Source organism: Sceloporus occidentalis, unplaced genomic scaffold (assembly GCF_023333645.1).
Source record: "Sceloporus occidentalis isolate IW3139 unplaced genomic scaffold, rSceOcc1.0.p SCAF_8, whole genome shotgun sequence".
NCBI lineage: Eukaryota > Metazoa > Chordata > Lepidosauria > Squamata > Phrynosomatidae > Sceloporus > Sceloporus occidentalis.
In genome coordinates, this window is record NW_028316988.1 from 53,666,284 (window position 1) to 53,693,056 (window position 26,773).

General features: G+C 42.0%; 1 protein-coding gene across 11 annotated transcripts in view; it reads right to left on the minus strand.

The window, feature by feature from the left end:
• LOC149308930 (glutamate receptor 3-like) overlaps positions 1-26,773 on the minus strand; it is a 201,266-nt gene that overhangs the window by 18,094 nt on the left and 156,399 nt on the right. For 6 of the 11 annotated variants that reach the window (XM_089536721.1, XM_089536718.1, XM_089536716.1 and 3 more), the window contains one exon: positions 17,735-17,982. In XM_089536721.1, the coding sequence (XP_089392847.1) occupies positions 17,735-17,982 (248 nt within the window). Of the gene's footprint in view, positions 1-16,921; positions 17,037-17,734; positions 17,983-26,773 lie in introns of all 11 variants that reach the window. The other 5 variants (XM_089536722.1, XM_089536715.1, XM_089536724.1 and 2 more) reach the window with 3 other exon arrangements.

The window sequence follows — 26,773 nt, forward strand, 5'->3', positions numbered from 1 at the left end:
ATAGCTGTCCTTCTCAGTGGTAGTGCTCAGAGCTCTCCCTCTGGAAGAACACCAGGATAGAACACTCCATTATAGACTCAGTTCTTCCTTGACTGTATCCCATGTAGGAATTATCGATATAGGGTATAGGTCCGCATGCCATGGAAAAACTCTACTGTAATCTGCAGGGCTGAGAATGTTCTGTGGTGGTATGCAGCAGGTACATGCTCCCCCTGTGATTTCCATGATTGCACAGGGCCATCTGATATCACTTTCCCTACATAGGTGTGAGCAAGAGAGATTGTGTGGAGGATCTTACTTGTATGAAATGAATTTGTGTCAATCCTGACTTTTACTACACAGAAAAGCCATTGAATGGAGGGACTATAGCTCAATAGGGAAGCATCTGATTAGATGCAAAGGAGCCTAAGGTTTAGCATCTCCAGCTAAAGGTTCATCTACACTGGGCAGAATTCTCTGGGCTGGTCCTGGAGTGTTCTGGCTCCAGAGCTGCTCCAGCTCCCTCCCACATTACTTTCACACTTTGGAGTGACACCAGGCAGCTGTCTACACACACGTCCCATTGTGCCATCCAGCGCTGTTGCCCCTGGTGCAAGTCACTTCCTCTGAAGTCAGAAACAAGGTGCCCAGTGTCAATCACATTGGCAGACATCTAATTGTGACCTCAAAGGGAGTGACTTGTGTTAGTGGCATTGCACACCAGGGTGTCACCTAGTGTGGGGAGTGAAGCTTGGGGCAAAGCCAAAAGGGCCTGCTCCCAACCTCCTGCCCCATGTGGCTTTACCTCAGAGTAAAGCTGTGCAGCGCAGGGACTGGGGGGCACCGGGCTCTTTCCCTCCCTGTCCTGCATGGCTTTACTCCAAAGTCAAGCCATGCAGGGCAGGGATGGGGGGGGGCATTGCAGGGAGATGAAGACTGTTTACCAGGTGTCACTCCCCTGTTCTGTAGTGTCACCCCCTTCAGTGGTGTCACCTGGTGTGATCCACACTGCCGCACCTTCCTAGTGATGCTGCTGACTTGTGCCAGTGGCAATGGTGGGCAGTACAGTGGAATACATCTGTAAAAACAAAACAAACAACTTCATTTATATACTACTTCATACTGAACTAACAGTGTCTAAGCAGTTTACAACTGTAAGCTAATGGCCCCCATCAATTTGGGTACTCATTTTAGCCACCTCGGAAGGATACAAGCCTGAGTCAAGCTTGAGCCCTTTTGCTGGTATTGAACTCACAACCTTGAGTGAGTGGCTGCAGTACAGGCAATTAACTACTGAGCCACCAGGGCTCTGTTTACAGATACATCCCACCATACTGACTGGTGTCACTATGGAGCACTCTGGACTATCCTGCAAAACCTAGAGCAAAAGATGAGCTTTAAAAATCTGATTTAGGCAGGGATAGGGCAGATTTGGTGCGGAACTGGCCTTCCCTTGTGAAGAAAGTCCTCACTCGGTCCACACTCAGGGATTTGGCCCTGCAACTTGTAGACAGGTCGCAGTGAGGGGAGGGAGAAACTGGTGTACTTGGCTCATGTAGATGTGCCCCAAATTTGGGTAAAGGCAATGAAATACATCTCCGTCCTTAAGATCTGGAGAGTTGCTGCCACTCAGAATAGGGACCCATTTTGTAGACTATTGGACTGAGACTAGGAAAACTGATCCTCTAGGCCCCACTGAGCTGTGAAACTCACTGTTGATACCGGGCAGTCAGTCTTAGTAAACTTAGCCCCCAAAGTTGTTGTGAAGATAAAATGGGGAGAAGTAGAGAAGCAGTGTATCAACATGAGCAGAAGGAAAAGCAGAATATAAATGTAACAAATAACATTTGAATTAATACATGTTATTTCATTAGAAAGGTTAGCCTAAGGTAGTTTCTTTTGCACTACTACTCACTGGTACTCGAACAGAGCCCCAGGATTACTATCAATAAAAAACAATAGCCACAGACTTGGTGAAGCCAGCTCTTGTCTTACTTGTCAAATTATCGACAAATTGGATTAGAAAACTTGGCCGGCTTGCAACCCTCCCTGAAGATGAAAACTAACATTTATAATGCTGAACCACTTATGACTAGGAACTCAGAGAAATAAATAAAAATTTGAAAACCCACCTAATTGGAAAGATAAAGATATGAAGTATAGACTCTATAGAGTGACACATCTATGCAATTCCATTTGCTATGGCTATGACAACCTCCAATTGGGGAGAAGAGGGATATTGCGTTCCTCTCTAAATTTCCAAACAGTACATACATATAGGTTCTTCTGTATCAAAGTACTGAGGACTCTTATGCAATGGGCAAAGCACTGTCATAGAATCATAGAATCACATTTGATGGAGTGCAGTTTCATTTTATCGATTTGTTTGAAAGCTAGACTAATGACACCTCAGTTTTTCTCTTGGGCTTTGATGCCTGCTAATGCTAAATAATTGCTTCATAAAGACCTGTGCATAATTTACATTCCACCAAAAGAAATGCAGCCTACTAGCTTTGTATTGTGAACCTCTTGCTGTTTTACCATCTTAGGTAAGCAGCAAAACCAGAGGGTTTATCAGGGTCTGTGCGAGCTGCTGTGCATTACTGATGAGTTGAGTCTGACATAGTGGGTCACCAACTAGGCAGTTTTCAGACCTTGGGGGAAGATTATCAGAAGCTCAGTCTGTGCCCCTTTGCTCGAGTTCTGCATGCTGATGTAAATTGCCTTGTAGATTTATAGAACAGATGTTGCTTTGTGTTGCATTTCTTACTGACAATAGATGTAATGAATGCAGATACTGCCCATACTTCCTTTTCCTGAAGTATGTTTTCCAAAGAGGCAAATCAAATGCAGCATTCATCAGCATCGAGTTTTTATTTAAATAATAAACCTTGAGTAGTCTGCTGAGTTTTAATCGCAATCTAAGAGCACAGATTAATATATCAGAAGATAGGAGGCAATTTACAGCTGACTCTTTTGTAACCTATGAAAATTAGCTGTTGGAGTGTTAAATGCCCTTGATGAGCTCAGATCCGAAGCATCAAGGCATCACATCAGGCGTTCTCTTCTATTTCCATTAATATATTTGTTTCTGTAATTAGTTTCCTTCTGAGCAACTGAAAACATTTCTTATTCCATTGCTTTCAAGTGTGCAAATTTAGCCTTTGATCTCTGCTGTTCTCTTGGTGGAATGAAACAGGTTTTTGTCTTTCTCAATGAGATGATGTATTTTTTTTCCAAAACAGAAGTGCATACTGCTAGAATAAAATACATAATAAGCAAGATGGAGACAGAAGGATACATCACCAAGGAGTTTATCAGACAAGGGAAATTGGAAGTATAATCCAATGGCAATCTGAATGCAATCATGGGGTTTAATGTTATTGCGTGATAGACCACCACACGCAATTTCAGGCAATGGGAAGTCAGTCTGAACGCAATCATGGGGTTTCACATGATTGCGTGAGTCAGTTCGAAGGCAATTCGAATTCACGTAAATTCGTTGAACTAGTGAACTCACGTGAATGCACTGTGGCCCCACTTTCTTTTCATTCGAAATTAAGAGAAATTCCTCCCGTGTGATAAACTCTCAAGTGTCTCTCCGAAGGAGCATGTCATAAGTGCAGAAGTTATTGGAGCTTGCAAATCTTTGTGTTCACTTCCATGAAAATATTGTTATCTCTTGATAACATCTACCTTCTTGAGAGTCTACAGCTGTCTTTTTAAAATATAGCTCATACAAATTAAATTCTGCATTTTACAAGGGAGTAATGCACATGGATTGGATTAAGAAACTCAAGTGGCCAAAAATGGATTGGGTACATATTGCTAGTTTCAATTTATATTTTAGAGCAACCCCACTGAAATCAATGGAACAAGTTAGTCATAATTCTCAAATGATTTCAAGAGGAAACAAATGCAAACAAGTCTTGATCATCCAAGGATTTCCCTAACTCAGTGGAATCTAGCACAGTCAGCAAGGACTGCCTGAACTCTGGTGTGTCCTGTGTTTCTGGTATTCCTTTTCAGTTGTGAAATTGGCTTGCACTCCACCTTTATCTTCCACTTTACGCTCTAATCCTCATTACTCTTGCACCCCTTCTCCAGCTTCCCAGCTCCTGGCTCATTCCAAACTGCTACTCACAACCCACACTTTCTACAGTGCTCCTATCATCCTTTCTCTTCCCTCTCACTTGCCTCCACCTTTAGAAAGGTGTTCCACTGTTTTCTATCCAGAATCCTGTTGGTTACATAGGCATTAACATTAAGTAAACCTTCTAGTGCTAGACAATGTCACGAGAGGTGGACAGAAATACCATGCTTATCCCTGGCACTGGCTGTGACACAAATAAAGAACTTTGCTACTTGATCTTGCAAGTGCTGTTATATATGATTATGTTCTGCATATTATTTTCTATAAATTTGTGTACACTATCAGTGTAGTGGTAACTGTGCTTAATTTCAGAGTCCTCATGCATAGTGCACTCATTTGTAATCAGAAACTTCTTGTGTTCCTAAGAAAATATTTTTAAAAACTGTGCATACCCAACACATTTTCATGGGTATACTTTAAAATATATCAGAGGAAAAATAATGTTCAAGATCTGTTATAAACTCAGGGGCTATACAGACCGGCACTTTGTGCCGGCCTGTGTGCAAGGTGAGGGCTGAGCATCCGCACACTCCAAGTCCTTACTCCGCCACCCGGGTGTCATTTTGGCACATGCCTTTCTAGATGGCATGTGCCATGATGATGCACCTCCGCCGCAGTGCCCAAATGGCACAGTGCAGAAGGGGCATCATAACGTCACGCCATGCCACAATGCTTATGATGCCCCTTCCAGGGAGCCACTCGGGGCGGCTTCTTTTTGCTCCCTCCAAGGAGTGGATCGGTGCTGCTGCGTGCTATTGCTGCGGCACCGATCCAGGGCACAAAGGGGCGGCTGCATGCCGCCCATCTGTATAGCCCCTCAGTCTGAATCCTTGCTTTTTAAGTTTTGAAAAATCACCTAAGTCTTATCTGTACTGTTGGACTCTTAGATTCAATTCTTCCTTCTGGCTTGCCATAGTTTGCTTCTGTTGGCCTCTTAGAGAGAAATAATTGGTCAAATGATCCATACTAAATCAAACAGCAGATTACTGTTTTTTTCTGGGTAAAATAATTATTTAAGGGAAAGGACTGAATCTTGTCATTCTATCTTCTTTGCAGTACTGCTGAGATATTGTCAGCATATTATCAAATGGTTCAAGCTCCATCAAAGTAAGTTGATAAATTCTATTAATTTTTCCTTTATGCTGCACCTTGCTTTAATGATACCCTCTGGAAATTGGTATGTCAGGGTAGATATTTTTTTATCAGTCTATACAGCTATACTAAGTGCAGGAATAGAAAAATCAAAGATACATCTGACAGGGAGCACAAGTTTCTCCTATATAGCCTGATTTCAGAATCTTCAGACAATTCAGGGAAAAGAAACCATAACTAAAGATGGGTACCAATTCACATGAGATGAAGTCAGGAACAAAAGAAACTGCCTTATACAGAGTCAGACCATTATTTCATCTAGCTCAGTTTTGTCCACAAAGGCTGCAACTCTCCAGGATTTCATGCAGGATTTTTCAGCCTTACCTAAAAATGACAAGGATTGATTTGAGTATGTGTGTGTGGATGGATGTCCACATACAAAAAAATATGTTCTGCCACCAAATTATGACCCTCGAACCAATGGAAGAATGCAAAGTAACCAGGGAAAGAAGTATGCAAAAAATATCTTGTTGCACCTTTGAGACTAACTGAGCAAAAGACGTTGTAGCATCAGCTTTTGTAGACTTGATCTATTTCCTCAGGAGATTAGTGCATTGGCTTTAAAGCGTTATTGCGCAAATCTCCTCAGATGCATGGAGTGAACTGGTTGACGTTTCTATTGTTTTATATGAATTTTGTAGAATGTACACCACTGGCAGGTTTAATTTTTATCGATTTTATTGTTCGTATGTACAGCGCTGTGTAAATCTACAGTGCTATATAAATTAATAATAATAATAATAATAATAATAATAATAACGTTTAGAATCAGACTGTATGTATAGTCATAGAAATGAAACATTTGATGAGTTTGAAGTGAACCTATCACCTCACCCACAAGTTGTACATTTCTGTGGTTATTCATACAGTCTGAGGAAGGAGACCAACTCTATGAAAGCTTATGTTACAACTTCTTTTACACAGTTAGTCTCAAAGGTACTACAAAGGTACTACATACTGATATTCCAGACTAACATGGCTATGTCTGTGAATCTCACCCACAGATGTATCTATATTTACAGTTTAACAATGACAGAGGATAGGCAATGTAACCATAGAAATGAACTGTTTACTTACCCTAGTCCTTTAGCCAAGGAAGAACAGCAATTTGTCACTTGACATTTCAGTATAATTAATCTGAATGCACCCACATATATGCACCCACATATATACAAGCAATACTAAAAGAGCTGTTAGTTACAACATCAAGTTAATGATTTCCAAAATCATTAAATAAGCTAAGTTTCTACTAAGTAAGCTAAGTAAACCTAGTCTTTCCTGGTCAACACAAAAGTTTTGACTTTGCTTGATGTGCTATTAGAAAAAGTCACATAGACGTATACAGATGGCCATTTAGTAAGTGGTAACTTTGTACTGAAAGGGACCATTTAATAAGCTGGTTGAACTTGCCCAAAGAGAATAAGCTCTCTGACCATACTTCTGTCATTACTACCAAATGATGTGAGTAACTCTACCACATGTCCTCACTCTATGAGCCCTGGGCAAAAGCAGCAGAGCAAATTATTATCCTTACTAACGGGTGTTGACATTGTAGACACCCTGCTTCTCAATGAGTTTACAGATACTATAGGTGGATGCTGAGGATAGGCTGACCATGCAACAAATGCATGACCATTTAGATCACCACTTGGTAAAATGGCCCTTCTAGTTCAAGGGTAATAAAGACAGCCAAATTTCCTAATGATTTCATCACCCGGGAGTGATTTGGTAGTTTGTTTGGGCTCAGAGTAATAAGCTACTCCTTGACAAATTCTTGCCTGTACTCGGGTCTAAAAACACAAGTCCAACTGTGGAGAAAAAAACAGTTCTGAAGAGACTGACGGTTTGCTAGGATTCCAGAGCGTGTGGATGCTGCGGCATCCTGGGGCCAATCCTAGGGTTCCAGAGCATGCAGCATCCACATGCTCTGGAATCCTACCACGTATGGGCAGTGCCATCTTTATGCAGTGCCGTCCATATGGTGTGTGTCCATGATGCAAGCGCAATGCAGCTTCCACACCTCTGGGTGCCGCGCTTCCGTCATGGACACATCACAGTGTGCCAATGGTGCACTGATGACATCATCCATGTGCACCAAGAAGAGACCGTTTTTTCTGGGTTCTTTTTGGTCCGGAGGGAAGCCGTGCGGTTTGTCTGCTGCGGCGTCCCTCCAGAGGAAAACTGGGCGCCTCCAGCCCGCCCTTTGGGGACAATCTGTAGAACCCCACATGCACTCTATCATAAAGCTGCACTGCACCTCACAAAGAAAAGATGTGAAAATGGCTTAATCTAAAGCCCAGTTATCAGTTTCATGGGGACTGGAAACAACTCGGGGAGGTTTGAAATGTGTGCATCTTTCTCTCTGTTGCTTGTGCAGTGTAGAATTTCTGGCATTTTAGAATCCCTCTGCTCAGATTTAATCAGCCTGTCACTTTATTATTATCAATACTTCACAAGAGTGACAAGCGCAGAGTGGGTGGAAATGTGGGGGTTATTAATACTTATTTAAGGTTGTCCTAAGAACTTGGCATAAAAGATTAGTGTAGGTAGGTACAAAATTACAAAGTGGCAAGCGTGAGATGTGAGAGGAACAAAGTATCTGAAGAAAGAGGAAGGTGGCCTCCCATGAAGGGAAAGAAAACATTTCTGTCATTAAGCAGACATTTGACTCTATTTTTAGTACATTATTTAGAAGAAAGCTTTGCTGATTTAATAGAACATCATGGCAGCAATCCAGCAGTGTCAGGTCTCTGACATGGATGCAAGAAGGTGTGCATGTGTGCCAGGATGTTTCACATGTTTTTGCAATCCATTACTTCTTTGCTGAAAGCTCATTTTTTGAAATGAGTTAACTCCCTCTAGGCTGCAGACAAGATCAAGGAAAAGTAGGGATCTTTGTGGAACTTTCCTTAATTAGGCCATCATATTTAGGACTGGAAATGAGCACTGTTTGGTTTTTAAAAACATGGTTTGAGAAAGTTTAATTACTTTGAACCTTTGTGTGTAACTGTTGGAAAGGTGCCTTGAGTAGTTTTCCCTACTCAAGGGAAATGTCTAATGTTCCCAAGGAACAGTCTAATACAATACAATGTAGACATTTTGAGTTTTCAAGGCCTGAGGGTCAGGCATGTCCAGGGTTGCTAAGACCAGTCAAATATTTTAGTAGTAGTAGTAATTATTATTATTTGAGATCCATATTAAAATGTATGTGTTTTTTAAGCTTTTTGATAACCTTCCCAGTGCAATCCAACTTTCTAATGTAAACGGGCATGGTAAATGTTGTATTTTGAACATGTGAACTTTGTATATTACATATTTTGTAACTGGACACTGTTTTGGAACCTTCAGATCTAAGGACCTTTACAGACTGGCCTGAAATGATGGCCTGGGGCAGGGTTGGGGCACAGCATCTTGACGACACACACCCGACTCCGCCACCCCAGATGCTGCACTCCACTCTAGATGGTGCGCAGCATCATGGTGTGCCTCTGGTGCTGCATCCAGATGACACAGTGCTGGAGGGGCACCATATAGCCATGCCACCACAGCTATGGTGCCCTTTTGAGTAGCTGCTTTTTCCGTGCAAAAAGTAGCCGCTTTTTCCGGCTCCTTGAAAAGTGGGATCAGGACCTCAGTGTGAAGTTGCCATCTGTCGAGGCCCTAGGTTCTCTATCCCACTACCTAACTTTAGCACTTTGATACCACTTTAATTCCCATGGCTGCATCCTACAGACTCTCAGGATTTGTTGTGATGCACTAGATCTCGCTGGCATAGAATCCTATGTTCTTCATGAAATTGCAGCTTCCAGAATTCCCTAGGATGAGCCCATGACAGTTAAAGCAGTATCAAAGGCCCAGTACAGATGGGCGAAAAGCACCGGTCTGTGGGTGGGATGAGGGCTGAGCATCCCCACGCTCACAACCTTCCCCGTGCTGCCCGGGTGCCATAATTGCTCGCACCCATCCATACAGGGTGTGTAACGATGACATCCATACGCCGCAGCATCCAAACAGCACTGACAGGCATTTACGAACAGGACTTCCTAGCACTATCAGTCAACAACCGAAAGGCATTATGCACCTAACCTGTCTTTTCTTCCTTACCAGATTTCTTTTTTCAGGTAAGCAAAACAACAGAAGAAGGTTACAAACAAAGGTCAATGGTCTGCATCCTGCTGGTTCAGTCCTAATAACAGTAGATTCATCAAATCAAATGGGGTGTCAATACTTATATAACTCCGTGTGAATCAATGGGTCTAGTCTATTTGGGAATATGGACAGGTTTCAGGTTGATGATATCTGGGCTGTACTTCAAATTTTGTCAGTGAGGCAGGACAACTTCATGACAAAAGCCTTATTTAGAAACACTCCAGTTCACCTAAGAAAATTGACAGCAGTGTAGGAAAGTTCTCTACCTCCTCAATCTGCCACTTGCAAAATTACGAAGCTAGAGCTGAAGCGTTTCCTCGAAGGGCAGGCAATCTCAGCAAAAACATCCAAAACAAAAAAATACAAAAAACAAAAAACAAACCCACACTCTCTTGAACAACCACAACTGAACTCTCTTATTTACAGCAGGGAATAGATGCTTTTAAAGTGTTGGATATGAAAACACTACAGCCTGGAATATTAAATGGGTATAAACATGCCACTTTAGAAAGAGAAACTATTTGGAGCAAAAGCTACCAACACTGCCAAAAGATGTGCACAAAACACATAATGTTCCAAGAGGGGCAATTCCCCCCCTCCTCACACTACCAGACACATAAAAACAAAACCTAGTATTTTTTATCCTTAAAAAACAACAACAACACACTCAACTGCACACCAGCCTTTAAGCTTTTTGAAAGAGCTTCTGTTAATTTCTTCAGGGGCACGAGTCGGCATCTGGTGCAAACAACTGGCTTGACCCATATTATATTCCCAGGTGACATGGCCTGGATGATGGAGGCTTAAGACATGAAAATGACTGCCAGTTCTTAAAAGCAGCTTTCTGCTCCAAAGCAAGCAAGCAAGCAAACAAACAAACAGGGGACATTTGCAGGCTCTGAACAGGGAAAGAAAGGTTCTTATCTCCATCTTTATTTTATATCATCAGTAAACATGCCAGCTTAATGTTTCCCAATGAAGAGTTTGTTTGATCAGCTCTGGCATACAAAGGCTCCTTCAGATCATGGAACTCCTCCAGTGTACCCAATGGTTGTTTGCTTGTTGTTCTTATTCTTCTCCACCCCATAGATACCTCATTGCATAATGAAGCTGAAGCATTCATTGCTGTATGCAGCAATTGTTGCTGCCAGCTTGGAAGCCTCTAGACAAGGACTGGACATGTTCAAGGAAGACAAGACCATAGCGAAAACCCTGCTGAACTTGACTGCAGATTCAGTTAGTCTAAGTTCAAAGATTTGATGTAGATTGGGTTGGTGTCTTAATGCATGTATAAATCCCCCCATGGAAGCAATTGGACTGATGTAGTGGGATGCTTTTGTCTGATGCAGTATTCAGTTCAAGGATGTGGAAGGTGCACATGAATGCTCATGCCCATGCCCATTTGCATGCATATTCAGTTACACAAGGTCACAACTCACAAATGAGGTGGTGTTGGACAACTGTCATGGAGCCTAAAATTACCCTGTCTCCTGGATCCAGAATTTGGGTCTTGGTCTGCATTTCACAGTGAACTTAGGGTGCACCTACACTGTGGAAACAATGCAATGTGACACCACTTTGCTGTAGTTCCATCCTGTGGAATCCTGGGATTTGTAATTTTACAATGTGCCCACGCCATACGTTGGTGCGCTTTACGCAGCTTTAGCCTTACACAAAATGTTAAGCTACCGAAGTATAATGGCATGCATGCCTGTGGCGCACACTCCATGCAGCACATGGAAATGCTCCCCCATAAAAACAAATGGTGTTTGAGCATTCACATTTTCCCCCATACTCTGGAACGGATCCCCCGCGTATGGGGAGGGCCCACTGCACAAGGTCTTTACCTTTTCTGCCAAAGAGTGCTGGTACCTCGCAAAACAGCAAAGCCCAGGATTCTGTAAAATGGAGCCATGGCAGTTAAAGTGGTCTCAAACTACATTATTTCTACAGTGTAGATGCACCCTGAAAAGAAAGGCCATATATTTCCCACCCCTGAAACAAAGTATTGTCCTCTTTAAAACAGGAAAGCTGACCATGCCATTGTAGGATGTAACAATGGAAGTCATTTAGTGTAAAAGACTGCTCCATGTTGTACTTATAACACAGGATGGAACTACAGCATCCCTGACAGGTGGCCATCCACCATTTGTTTGAAGACCTCCAGTGCCTATTACATCCAAGGTATATTGGCCAACATATCTTACTATTAAGATGTTTGGCTCTTTGACTGCCAATTACCTTACATCTTTGATATCTTTATCTGCTTGGCAAGCATGAATAGAATCTGAACAAATACAAAAAAAAAAGGAAATATGATATGGCTGCCTTGCTTTGTCTGGTGTACAGATATGCTGCTAGAGATGAGACGATGAAATGCGCCCTAGTGGATCAGATCGAAGGCTTATCTAGTCCAGTACCTAGCCTAGTTTTCTACAGTGGTCAATTCCACCAGAAAGCACATATGTACAATGTCAGAGCACTATTCCTTTCCCACAGTTCTTGCCTACCAACTAGTATTATGAGACCGACGTCTGGCGGTATCTGGTTACATGTTGTACAGTTAGCACTAATGAATTTCTGGAAGGGGGAGAGGAATGAAGCCATAGCAAAGCTACATTTCAAAAGTAATGCAATGAATGGGAATGAAGTCCCATTCCATATTGATGTACTGAGTAAAAATGTATAGAAATTTTAAAGAGTTACTTTTAAAGGACCTTTCAGGAGCATTTCAACAGGGATTTTCCACGTTTTATGCCTTTCTTTTATCAGTTGTAGGTTTTCAATATTTTTTTAAGCAAAGAAAGGTAATGGAAAAGGAACAAAGAACACAACTACTGTATAACAAGCTACTTTTAATAACATTGTAAGGAGTGATTTTACTGAATTATTCTGTAAGTATTATAGCAAGCAAAGGGAATAAATTAATTTTTAAAAGTAACTTCCTAAACTCTATCCGTTACATACTCCATCTGGACCAGAAAATATGGTATAGTTATAGTAGCCATAAAGAGTCTTCTTGAGTTATGCAAGGGCAATAATGTCTCTTCATACAGAACAACTTGAAAAACAAAAATGAGAAAGTGACTGTAAGGCTGAAATAAGATAAGAGCCATATTGAAAAAAACAGATAAAAATAGTTTGCCTAGACATAGAAAAATCTGAAAGCTTCCAGTGATTTCAAATTAAGTTAAGGATGTACAAAACATTCTGAGTCTTATTTTGAAACATCTTGACATGTTCTGCCGATTAGATAACAGACAGAACATCATCAGGAAACGTATTCAGGGGTAGCTGTGTTGACCATTTCTGAAGTTACTGTACTTTAGTTGGAACATCTGAACAAGATAGAAAGGGCACAGTTTGAAAATGATGGTTGGAATCCTGTTAGTGAGTCACAACTGGAGTAGACCCATTCAATGAATTGTTGAATAGTAAATCAACAAGTAGCTAAATCCTATTGATTCAATGGGTCAACTTTAGGTAGGACTAGCAACAGAGTCAGCATGGTGTAGTGGTTTGAGTGTAGGACCAGGACCCTGGAGATCAGGGTTCGATTCCTCACTCGGCCATGGAAAGCCATTGGGTGAGCTTTGGTGAATCACACACTCTCAGCCCCAGAAAACTTTATGATAATTTGCCTTAGGGTTGCCATAAGTTGGAAACAACTAGAAGGCACACAGCAACAACAAAGCAGCAGAATTCAGGCAAGGGTTTGCTCCTTACTGGTGAGTTTATAGGACTGCCCTAGGCATTCATTGCTTGATTGTTGCCACTGAATGTTTTTGTAAGATTTAAGTTTTTGTAAAGTTAAGTTTTATTGCTGGGCTTCCAAGCCAGAGTTGATGATACTGCGTTATTAAATAAGTTGCTGCATTCCATGTGCTATCAGATTTCATGCATGAACCTTAAAGGTTAAAAAAAAAGTCCCCTTCAGACTCAAAAAAAGGCAATGATCTGTTTCAGCAGTGCAATCTTAAGCTAACCTCTGTCACCAGACACTTTTCATAATATGATGGTATGAGTAAGCAGGAAATTAAATAGTTCACATACTCATAGGTAACATTATATTAGGTTGGAATATGGAAAAGGTCTTTGAGCTCAGATGGATACTTGGATATTTTTTTTGCTCCTGCTTTTATTCCTAGGGGTAATGATTAAAGAAAGCTATATAAAATCACCTTTGTTTTAATTTTTGCTGTTATCCAAACATAATTAAAGGAAATAATTATTCCACTTACTCTGCTGATAAAAGCATACTTTTTGCAGAGAAATGCAAGAGGGAACTGCACTACCCGTCTCTGCAGTCCTCATCAATAATCTTACCACTAGTGAGTTGATTAACTATAGAAGGTGATTATAAGTTTTTAAATTCTTTTAAAGGAACAGAGTGTGTGTGTGTGTGTGTGTGTGTGTGTGTGTGTGTGTGTGTGTGTAGGACAGCAATCCAGAAAATTTAATGGACTCCTTTAGGCGTAAAACTTCTCAATTAAAGGACATAATTCCAGAAACACCTCCTTTCCTGGCAGGTTTGCTAGATATGACAAAGGGTTTGGTAAGTTATATTTAAGGAGGTTGAAGGAGCCCACTGTTTCTTAAGCTATCTGGTCTTGGTGAGTGACAGGGATTCCTCCCTCCTCCCTTTGTGCCAGGACCCAGCACCATATTTGTGCCCATTGTCTACAACTGTTTCTTTCTTTCCTGGAAACCCACTCTGTACTGGTGCCAGTCCACAGACCCTCACTATGAGCAGTACTCCCATAGATCACATAAAGGTGTACTTTGGCACATCTCTCAACCTGGTGTCCTCCAGATGTTACTGAACTACAGCGCTTATAATTCCTGTCCCTATGGGGGTTGTTATAGTCCAACATATCTAGATGGCACCAGACTGGGGAAAGTGGGCCTGAACAAACTAGGGAGATTATTGCAGCATCATTGCTCCCATGCTAGATGTGGGATGTAAGCTTAAATAGATAATTTTATTGCACAACTGCCTGGGTAGTTGGCATCCCTGAATCCAATCCGGGCTTCTCCCACACCTTTTAAATAATGGAAAAATCTTGTTCTTAAAAAGGTGCAGGAGAAGCCTGGATCAGGTACAAGATGCCTACTGCCTGGGTACAGGGGTGTGCAATAAAATCTGCACATTTAAATTTTACGCCTCATGTCTAGCATGGGAGGAAAGGTGGTATGATAATCTCTTAGGTCAGAAGTGGGGTAACTTTGCCCTTCCAGATGCATTGGCTTGTGACTCCCATCAGCTCCGCTTAGCACATTCAATAGTAAGAGATATTGGCCCTGTCTTCACAGGCCAAATAAAGCATCTTCCCCTAGTTTCAACATCAAGTAGTCTTGATGATGCAGGGCCCAGTCCCTGGTTCTGTTCCAAACTGTGTGGTCGATGTCTGGCCAGTTCAACACTAAACACACCATATACCCTTCCTTAAAACAGGGTAACAAAACCTTACAGTTTGCTCTGGATATTCCAGGAAGGTCAGGAGCCCTCCATTGCAATGTCAGGAGGTTGGTTGTAATGTGTCCTGTTATGCTGATGATGCCAGTGCCATTGGTGCAAGCTGCTTATACTGAGGTCAGAATGAGGTGTGCATCCATGTGATCAATGCTGGGCGCCTTGTTCTGACTTCAGAGTGAGTGACTTGCATCAGTGGCAGCAGAAGCACTGGGTGGCATAGCAAGGCATGTGTGTATACAGTCACTCCATTTCAATGGGGGGATGTTGGGGCAGCTTCAGTCCAGAAGACTCCAAACTGATCTGACCAATGTTAGTTAAGTACAAAACATTTGGAAAGCCAAAAGTTCCCCAATTGAAGTCAAAGTGTAGGAAAGAGTAAGCATCTTGCTGTGAGGTCCCTGTTCTTCCTTCTTTTGATGATTACGGACAATACAGAACAGGGCTATCCCCCTCCCTCCCTTCACAATGACTAAGGTCCAACATTAAGGCTGCATCTGTAAACCACCACCTGTAGAGTTACACATTGTGTTGCATAATCTTGATGCTGAATGGCCAGGTTGCACAGCTGAACTCAGCCAAATGTGCAACCTCATTCACAATGCATACTCATGTGCAACAGGCCCTACTGAAGGCACAACTCTGCTTCCACAGCTTTGAACTGAATGCTGCCATTCTGCATTGGACAAAAATGCCCAACTGCTTCTGGAAGAGACTCTATGCATACATAAAACATAAGGAAGAGTTTAAAGAAGAAGACAAAAGAAGCAAATTTGGATCTCCACACATAAATGCCTGTGTGATAGGCCCTGAGTATTGAGCCACACATAATAGAAAAGGGAAAGACAGATTTGGAAGTGATGTCTATCAATACTGCTATATGAGATCCTCAATTCACTTTTAATTTTTATGTATGGGTGTGTGTGTCTGGAGGGAATCGTTAAAAGGTAATAACCTAATAAACTACCTGTGCTTTCAGGTCAATAAAACCAGGCTTTGTCCGGTGCCCTACATCCCTCAGACCTCAGAGGTCAGTGGATCAGACATAAGTCACTGTAGCACAACTAATGTGGGATGTTCGCCTGAAGAATGCCAGCACAGTTCACTTGCTGCTCAGGTCTATCCTCTCCAGAACATGGATGTAACAAGTAGCACCCTGAAGGAACTCACAATTAATTCTCAGCAAAGGTCTCATTCAGCCCTACAAACCAGTGGTTTCCAACCTTTGGTCCTCCATTTGGTTTGGACCTCTGATCCCAAAAGCCCCAGCCAACTTGGCCATCAGTCAGGAACTATGGAAGCTGAAATCCAAAACATCTGGAGGACCACAGGCTGGGAACCACTGTACAATTGCATGTGTCTAAGCTTTCACATAACAACAAATCTAAATATCTGCCTTCTGTTTTTCCCCAAATAGCCTGCATCCTGTGCTTTAGCAATGCTGACGTGCACCTAGAAATCCCGACAAAACACGCATGGCTGGAAAATGAAGAATGCCTAAAGTATGTATGCAAGAGTGCATGGGGTCTATGTCCCTTCACACATTCCATTTCTATGGTAGCCCCTCACTCAGGCCCTTAGGGTCCACTGACCTTCAGAGGTCGCATTTCAAGATCTATATTGGGAAGCCTTCCAACTGGATCTTTTTTCCCTATGAAAACCCATCAGCCTGGGGTTTGCACCTCAACATCAGTCCCAAGTGATGAGGATTGATTCAATCTGCTTCTTGCACTCTCTGTTAGTTAAATAAGGGCCCAGATTTGATTGCAATGGTAAGCAGTGCAAAGAAAGAAAAAGAGAGAGACAAGGAAAAAAAAAAAAAGGGGAGGGGAGAGAATTGCTCAACTGAATAAGCTACTGGGCAAGCGAGTCACGAGGTTGTGACAATTTCAAGATGGTTTCTTGTCTTTACAGGCTTGTGATGTTTTTGTTTTTCCTTTCCCTGATGCATAAAATAACAGCCTTGCCGATTACTCTTGACTAAGGTACCCGATTGTGGTGACATTGAGGCTGACCTTGGAGTCACCGCCCCCGCTGCCGCACTCTCCTTTGTCGTACCACCATTTGTTTTTCAATTTGTCCAAGAGGCCTTGCTCATTCAGTTTTAATACTGCCAGGTTAACAGCATTTCTTGAAACGATAAAACATAACTCGTAAGAATAATGCAGAGATGCTCGGTTAAAGTCGTTCAAACGTATAAAGAAAGGAGCACAAGGAGGACAAATTGGCCAGAAAGAAAAAATATTTGTTTTTTGGTTTTGGTTTTGGTTTGGTTTTTGTTTCGGAGGGAGGTGGAGCTATAGAGAATAACGTGTTTGTTACTACAGCAGATAACGGGGTTAAAGATTAAAAGGTGGCATGGAGGATATCAACATCTGCTCAAAAAACTGAAGTGTGCGGGATGGGGAAATTGTCTTTTGAGAAAAAAAAGAAGTAGAAGTAGAAGTAGAAGTAGAAGAATAAAAAATAATATAAAGGTAACGAGAACACCACATCATGCAATTAACACTCATCACGTATGGCAGTTTTAAACTCGGGCTTTTACCATTTAAATTGAAAAAAGCCACTGGACTGTAAAATTAAAAAAAAACAGCAACAAACAATCAGAAAGGACAACACGGAGAGAACATTTAGAAAAAAATGGATGCATTAAAGTCAATGAAACCATAATTTACCGTCTTATTTAACTCCATGTAACACTGTACGATTTTTTTTTTGAAAACTGTTTAAGTTTACCTCAAATCCACAAGAAAGAAAAAGACAACACAATACATCAGGGTAGGTGGAATACTATAACAACATGGATATTGTTATATTATTCCACCCACCTTAATGCTGAGCCTTTGGGAGTTGCTACACCATAGCCTTTGGAATCCAGGTTCCCACCAACTTTCATTGTGTCACAGGGCTTTCGTTGTTCAATGTACTCATTCATGGTCGATTCGAGCAGGAAGGCAAACTTCCCCTTTGATTTCCTCACGCGTGCCACTCCGTCCGCTGTGGTTTTGGCAAATACCGATGGTTCTGCCGACTTCATGTATGACCACATTTTCTCATAGACAGCTATTTTGGATCTCTGTGTAAAAGAACAGAGAGAGAGAGACAGAAAGGAAGCAAACTATTAACATACTATTTGCCACTCTAGTTTAGAAAGGGAACTCGGGAACTGTAGTGTGTAGCATCTTGTAGCATCTTTGAGACTAACTGAAAGAAAGAAGTTGGCAGCATGAGCTTTCGTAGACTTCAGTCTACTTCCTCAGATGCTTTTGGTGGAGTGGAAAAACGTCGGAGGAAGTAGACTGAAGACTATGAAAGCTCACGCTGCCAATTTCTTTCTTTCGGTTAGTCTCAAAGATGTTACAAGATCTTTCTACATAGTGATTCTACAGACTAACACAGATGTATCTTTGAATTGAGAACTGTTGATAAAGCCCATGCTCAAGGTGCATGATGCAGAAATCTTGCTGGTACCTGCAAGGTTCCTATGAGGTTCCTGATGTAAGGATAGTTATTTTGGGGGGAATGAAGGTATTGCCCCCCCCTCCCCATGAAATTGTTCCTCAGCCCTCAAATTTCTAATAATGAAGTAACTTAAAATTTCAGCTAAGTATCTGGAACCACAGTTTAAACATCCAAAGAAAAAGAGCAGGCAAATGATCAACTGAATGCAAATGCAGCAAATTTAATAGTTCTAGGTGGGAATGATTTTCAGTGTTTCACTTTCTGCAGTGCTAGAAATGTAGGGAGTGAAGGAACAATTTCATGTAGGGTTGCCATAAGTGAGGACCTCCAAACCGGGACAAATGTAGGACAAATGCAGGACAACATTTTCAAATGTAGGATACATTTTTAAAAAATGGAGGACATGCAAAAAAATTGAGGCTTTTTTAGAAATGTTAATATAAATCCATGTTTCTTAGGCATGATAAAAATGGAGGACATTTTGACATTATTCGTAGACAGATCACGGAAATGTACTTCCCTTTCTGGCCACCCCCCTCTCCCCATTCCAAACAGCACATTTGAGCATTGAACATGGCTTTATTTTAACATTGCCTCTTGCATATTTCAAAGGCGTATTCCACAACCAAACCCTTTGGTCAAGGGACTTTGGTTTTTCTTCATTTTGGCTTGTTTTGTCTGTATTCCTCCCCACTAAATAAAGGAGACATGAAATGGAGTTAATGGGTACAAGTTGTTCAACAAAAAAGTCTTGTGAGACTCTGTAGGCAAGAGGTGCACCATCTTAAGAACTGCATTAAGCACACTTAGGCTGCTGCCACACTGCTTTCACTCTCATCACTCCATCCTATGGAATCCTGGGATTTGTAGTTTGTTGTGGTGCCAAGGCTGGGCTTTGAAATCTCAGGCATAAGAGAGGCAAAAGGCTTGGGCTGCATCTACACTGGAGAAATAATCTGGTTTGAGACCACTTTAACTGTCTTGGCTGAATGCTATGGAATTCTGGGAATGGTGGTTTGTTCCAGCACCACAGCAGAATGGCAGTTAACCCCTGGAAAGCTCTCTGACCAAGGTGACCAATGCCCTCACCCCAAAATGTAGGGCACCCAAGCAAAAATATGTAGGACATGGCCAAAAATAAAAGCTAAAAACACCCATGTAATTATAAATCCATGCTTCTTAGCCATGATCCAAATGGAGGACATTTTGAAATTTGACAGAAGAGGACATATCCTGGAAAAGGAGGAGGATGCCTGGTCACCTTGTCTCTGGTCCAAAATACACTGCAGAAATAAACAATGCTGGACTGAAATGCCCAGAGTTCCTCACCAAAGCTGCATCCACACTGAGGAAATAATCCAGTTTGAGAGTGACTTAACTGTCCTGGGTTAGTGCTGGGGAATGCTGGGAATTGTAGTACATTGTGGCCCCAGAGCTATCTCTGACAGGGAGTCCCATAACCCTCCAAACGTAGTTGAACTGCAGTGCCCAGAATTCCTCCCCAGGTGCTGCATCCACACTGAGGAAATGGTCCAGTTTGAGACTGCTCAGTGCTGGGGAATCCTGGGAATTGTAGTCTATTGTGGCCTCAGAGCCATGACTGACAGAGAAGTCTCAATGTCTCCCAAAGACTTGCATTCCCAGGATTCCCTAGCACTGAGTTAAAGCAGTCTCAAAGTGGGTTATTATTCCTGCAGTGTGTGTGAGAGATATAAAAGCTAGGGACTGGATTCATTTGGAGGATCTCTGTGTCCAAAACACACTGCTTGGACTGCCAGGGCTCAGTGCTATGGAATCCTGGGAATTGTAGTTTATTGTGGCACCAGAGCTCTCTGACAGAGAAGACCAAATGCCTCACAGACCCCAGAATTCCAGAGCATTGAGCTTTGGCAGTTAAAGGGGTCTCAAAGTGCAGAGGGGGGGGGGAGAAAAGCCAGGGAGTGTGAATGAGCTCTGAGAGGAGGAGGAGGAGGAGGAGGAGGGAGGGAGCCAAGGGAAGTGGCCAGGACCACCAGAGGAGCCCCTGCTTTTCCTCATCATCGCAGCCTTCTCACTGCTGGCAAGAGGCTCTGCCCCCAGCCAGGCAACGCCTCCATTCAGTCTCCTTTTGTCAAAAGAGCTCTGGTGCCACAAGAAACTACAATTCCCAGAATCCCATAGCACTGAGCCATGGATGTTTAAGGGGGGGAGGGTCAAACTATTTCTGCAGCCTTTGCTACCCCAAAGCCTTCTATTATTTACCAGCAACTTGCAAGGCAAAATCTCTTCCTTCCAAGCCCTTGAAAACCAACCCAAGGGGAGGGGGGCTGATTGCTTCTTTCCCATTGGTCAGCTTCGGGAGAAATTTGCATATTACAAGGAAAGGTGTTTAGGGCCTCAAAAACGACCCTGTGATAAAGAATTACAACAATACTGAGTGGTAGACATTTAAAAGATGAGGAGGCATTTAGACTCCCAGGGAAACAGGAACGACTGATGGCCTTTTTTTCTTTGCTCACTGTAACCTGAAAGTAATGCCTCTTGCAGGGTATATATACCAAGTGGGCTGGCAATAGCTCTGAGTGGCAGATGTCTTGAAGACCTGCTCTCTAGGCTAAGCCAGGCAGGGAGGCGGGGAGGGTGGCACACAGCCATGGGGAGGAAGGGCTGGAGCTGCCTCCAGGGCCTTGCTGGGGGGGGGAGGTCCTGGGGGAGGGGCCAAACCGGGGTGGGACTGTGTGGCCCCGCCCCAAACTGGGAAAGTCCCACCCCCAGGCGGGATATGGCAAGCCTAATTTCATGGGGTGGGCAGAATTCTTCTTTGAGGGGAGCAACACCTTAATTTTGTCCCTCCATAACTATACCCCTTATTCTTGCTGACGGTCTTGGGTTTATGTGCTAGTCAGTTCCGGGATTACAGATTGCCTGGAAACCTTGTGTACGCTGCTTTGAATGAAAGAAATATGAGTTTTAAATCAGTATTTCCCAATCTAGTATCTAATGCTTCAGTCTCGTCAGTAAGAAGATTTGACATGTTCACTGACAAAGGAATCTCAAGGCTAGTCTATAATTAAGTGTATTATGAGCATTGCTGCAGATTTTTGCACATTCACATGAACAAAGCAGATGGAGGGTCATACATAGGGTTGCCATAATTGTCCACTAAAACCTGGGACAAAATGTAGGACAAAATCTAGACCAAACTATAGGACAACTGCAGGACAAAACTCAGCCCAAAATGCAGGACATTTAAGAAAATGCATGCAATAATGCACCTTTCTGTGGATTTCTGTGGATTCTCCAGTAAAAACTGTGAAGTCTTTTCTGTAGAGTTTTAAGGAGTTTCTCTCCCTCCCCCACAAAAAGCCCAAACTCTTGCAAATCACATGTGACCAGATCACATTTTATTCAACTGAAATGAGGACTAGCCCTCAGTTTTGAACAGGATGGTGACATTTCTGAGACTGCAATGAAGATCTGTATTTTCAAGAGTAAATCACTTATAATTGCTTTCCCCACTCCTTGCAAAGCTAGTGACTATTCCAGCCGATGGCCAATGCCATGTTGTCCCTTGAAAAAGTGGGCTGAATCAGGACAATTGTAGGCTAAACTGTTCCCCATCCCAACTGCTGAATTCCCATGGCAAGAAAAAAGGAGATGGGATTTCACAGTCTATTGCATAGATAAAAAAGCAGCCTGGGGACCAGCACTTTGGCTGATGATTCACAGCAGGAAGGAAGTACTAAGGGTTATAAACCCTTAAACATTAAACTGTTTTAGCAGTAAACATCTTTTTAACATTTTGCAGGATATTAACAAACCTCCCAAGACTCGTAAATGGTTGTGACTCTCCATTTTAAACTTATACGCATTATGAGGACCACACTGTCTGACTTTTCCAACCAATAACTGGCTTTATGATTTTTTTAAAAAAAGTTTTCATTTGTTCTGCTGTGAAACTCTGAGCATAATGCACAGTATAACCAAACTTCTCAGAGCACAATACTGTGTGGCTTATGCGCTTCCTCCATCTAATGAGGTGGCTGAAAGATGTTTGTGTGTAGACCTACATATGCAGAGTAGCCAGATCAAGACTCTCTTAGGCCTTAAGAATTTGCAGGGCAAAAGCCGAGACCTTGGAATGACTCCTTACAATTTTAAATTACAAGGGAATTCATCTAAATAGACATATAAATAGATATTTTTCTTTATTTTTGGATGTGCAGGTAGCATTATCTTAAAAGGAAGCCATACTTAATGTATAAGGGCCTAAGACAGCACTTATAGACTTATCTAGGCATGGGTGACCTAAGGCAAGTCACACCCTCTCAGCCTCAGGAGAAGGCAATGGCAAACCTCTGACCCAATCTGGCCAGGAAAACCCCATGACAGGTTCGTCTTAGGGTCACCATAAGTCAGAAATGACTTGAAGGCACACAACAACAAATATTAAAAAATAGTTTAGTTTTTAAAGGTACCTGTTCTTATCCAGTTAATTGGGACACCTTTTGCTGTGATCAGAAATATCTTCTGTCATTTAATCTGTTTCATTGGCAACACATTACAACTGTAATGAGAAGCTATAGATTTTCTTCTAACAAGCACCTATTCATGTGACCCAGCAGAGTTATATAAAGCAGTACAGTACGTTTCAGGGATGGGAATAGTTCTGTCTTGGGCAATGTCATTATCATCATCATGTCATTGTTCTCCCAAAAGTAGAACAGTGAAACAGTGAGTGAGCGTTCCCTGAGGGCCCTGGCTTCTTTGCTCCAGCCATACATTTTGTGCAGCCAAGTTAACACATTAATGGTGTCTTTGCAGCAAACCCATCACTAGTTTGCAATTCATGCATGTCTTCCCTGACCTCCCTCTTGCCATTAGTGCCATCTATAACCAAATATTTCTGAGATGGGGAGTTGGGCATTGTCTTGTTACATTTGCTCATAGGTGCAACACAAACCTCTGTGGGATTGAGAGAACAGTTTTTTTCAGGCGGTAAAATCAAAGGGAATAATAACTCCCCGCCAAGGATTTGCAACAAAGTAGTGTGATTTTACTGCTTTTAGGAAAAGGACTCTCCTTATCTAATCCTTTCCTTATCAAGCTATTATTAAGGACTCTCCTTATTTAATCTTCCATAGCCTGCTACTTTAATTGCGATATATAAAAAAGGCTCCTTTCTAATTTGTTTGTCAATGCCACAGATCTAAGCACAAAGTTAGTTAAATTTGGGTATATCTATACTACACAGTTATAGCAATTTGATACCACTGTAACTGGGTAAGAGCAGGTACCTTTAAAAACTAAACTATTTTTAATATTTGTTGTTGTGTGCCTTCAAGTCATTTCTGACTAATGGTGACCCTAAGACGAACCACTCCTTCAGAATTCTGGGGTTTATGGTTTGCTGAGGTATTTACAATTCTCTGGTAGAAAGTTCTAGTGAACTCCCTTGATTTGCTGCACTTAAGGTCTTCAGCAAAATTCTAGAGACCTCACCATCAGACTACAGATCCCAGGATACTCTAGGAGAAAGCAGATACACTCAAATTAAATGAAGTGATCTATGGGTTTTATAAATGAATCTGGACAAAACTCGCCTTTCCATTTACAACAATAAAAAGTGGAATTATAATTATGTAGTGTGGATATAGTCTTTGAGTGCTTTGTGTAATACAGTTCTTCCAGTGGTGTCATAGAAAGCAGCAAGACTGAAATGAAGCCTAGCAGTTTCCTGCTACTTCTTGGGTCAAAAGACAGGCTATAACAGCAGCGTCATGTTACTTTTTCTTTCTTTCTTGCAATGCAATATATAGCTTAGCTTTAAGGGTATAAGCTTCAAGTTTCATGGCCACAGGTGGGTTTTGTGGGGTGGATTTTGTACAGTCAGATCTACAAAATAAACAGCAGTAGAAGCAGATCACCGGTCACTGGGCAGTGATTTACCTTCCAAAATGCCTAAGCACAGACTTCATTTAAATGCATCCTAACTTATAGCTGCCAAATAGCTGGTTGCAAAGGTGCTTTGAAATTCTAGATGCAACTCCTGAAAACTGAAAATATTGTGCATCCCTGAATTATAGTTGGTTTTAATTCCCCACTTGAAGTTAAATCTTCCCCTTGCTGATCCTGATGTGCTAGTCATGTTTGTTTGAATCTTTAATTAAATACATTAGAACATGTTGATTTTTCTAATCCCCAACAAAGCAATGTATTCCTTTTTTAAAAGCCACTGGCTCCATGCCTTTGATGAATTTGAAAGAAAAAAGGGGGGGAAACATGCACATTTCAGCATCATGGTTGGCATTCAAAATGCAAATATATTTCCAAAGAGAGGTTGTCCATTTCCATCTGCTACCCCACTGGGAGAAACATTCTCTGAAATCAGGATGAAAATTGACAACAAGCTACTGATCACCATTTATAGCATGCTGCCTTCACAAGCACCACACTGCTGCAAAGCGCATAGAGCATTGCGAGGTAGAAATAAGTAGTTATCATCAAAACTATGAAAGGAACAGAAGACTTTGGCTGGTAGATAATTTGCCATTGGAAAGCTACAGAAACTCATCCGTTTTTTGGAACGTTAAGTCTGGCCTCCTGGTACCTATACAAGTGAGAACATCCGATCATGAGGATTCAGGGGGTCCTTTTATTTTTGTGTTCTATTGGAAAAGAGGAACATTTGACCTACAGATTTTGAGCATTGCTTGCCATCAGACCATTATGATGCTAGGAATAAAGCCAGCATTGTAAAACAAGTTGCAGGCTTAATCATGCCCAGCCTGGAAGGGGAGGAAATTCATTACCATCTGCTCAAACAAAATGAGTTGCTGATATGCACTCAGGTTCTAATGCCCCCATTACAAGAAGCATCCCCATTCTTTTAAAAAGATGCCATTAAATGCTTTGCTAAGGCCTCATTCCCACTACCTTTTAAACTGGATTGCAAATCGGTTAGAACCGGTTCAAACAACCCTGGTTTCCACTTAATCGAAATCACTGAAGTGATTCTGAGAGGGGGGCCATGCTCCAGACACATTTAACCTATGTCTTTTTGACGCTGATTTTTTTCCACTTCTTTTTCGATAAATTGATTCCGTGCAAATGTGAACCACAAGTGGGTCAGAATCGATTCAAATTTCTCTTCGGCCGGCTGGAACCGAATCATTTTGAATCTATTCATTTGTGAACAGGAACCACAAGTGGGTTATTTTGATGCCAGAAAATGACAGAAAATGTGATCAGATCAAGTATAGTATAAACCACGATCTGATGTCGAATCGATCCATTGAGCATAAGAACCTAGACTAGCTTTTGAAACACATTTTGGCTTCATTGCACACTTTCAAGTATATAAAGCTGGGGGGGGGGAGTATGTTCTGTGGGTCACATGCACTATGTAGGACCATGTTTGACCCCCAATTAAATGCTTCCAAATGTGAAGGGGCAAATTTCTATGTTTTTTGTTACCAGGAGAGGCCTTTTTCCCCCAATAAGAAGTGACTCAGGTGTCAATTTTGGATCATCTCTTATTGGAAAACAGACCTCTCCTGGATCCAGGAAGAACTTAAAACATGCTGAAATTGTTCCATCTGGACAACTGGTGGTAAAAAAAGGTCAAATTTTTAGGAGGGTTCTTTTGGCTAAGAGGGGACGGTATACAGATGTGACTCTCCAACATCACCACTAAGGATGACAGTTGAATGAGACAGCTTTAAGCCTGAGGAAAAAACTACAGCATTTGAATCTGTTTTATTTTGAATAAAAAACATGACAAATGTGTATCAAATGCTGCATGAGGTAAAGAAAGCTTAGTGCAGAGTAGTGCAGAGTATTTTGGCTCCAGAGCTGCCCATATCTCTCCCAGGAATTTATCAGACAAGGGAAATTGGAAGTATAATCTGAACGCAATCATGGGGTTTAACGTTATTGCATGATAACCCACTATACACAAATTCGGGCAATGGGAAGTCAGTCCAAGCGCAATCATGGGGTTTCATGTTATTGCGTGATAGACTACCACACGCAAATTCAGGCAATGGCATGCTGTTTTTGGGCAATAGGAAACCAGTTCGAACGCAGTGCGCATTCACGTAAATTTGCTGAACTAGCGAATTCACGTGAATGCGTTCTGGCCCCACTTTCTTTTCATTTGAAATTAAGATAAATTTTCATGTGTGATAAAGTCCCCGGTTACTGGACCTCCATTCCTGTGCCAGGGCAGCTGTTGGCATGTGTGCCCTGCTAAGACACCCTGTCCATAGACCACCACCATGGATTTCATATTTCTGAGGTCAGAATGGGGCACCCAGTGACAGTCACATGGCTGTGCACCTTGTTCAGACCTGAGAGTGAGCAATTGGTGACAGTGGCAGCTGTGCAGGACAGCTCAGAGGGACGGACACACATGCAGACAGCTG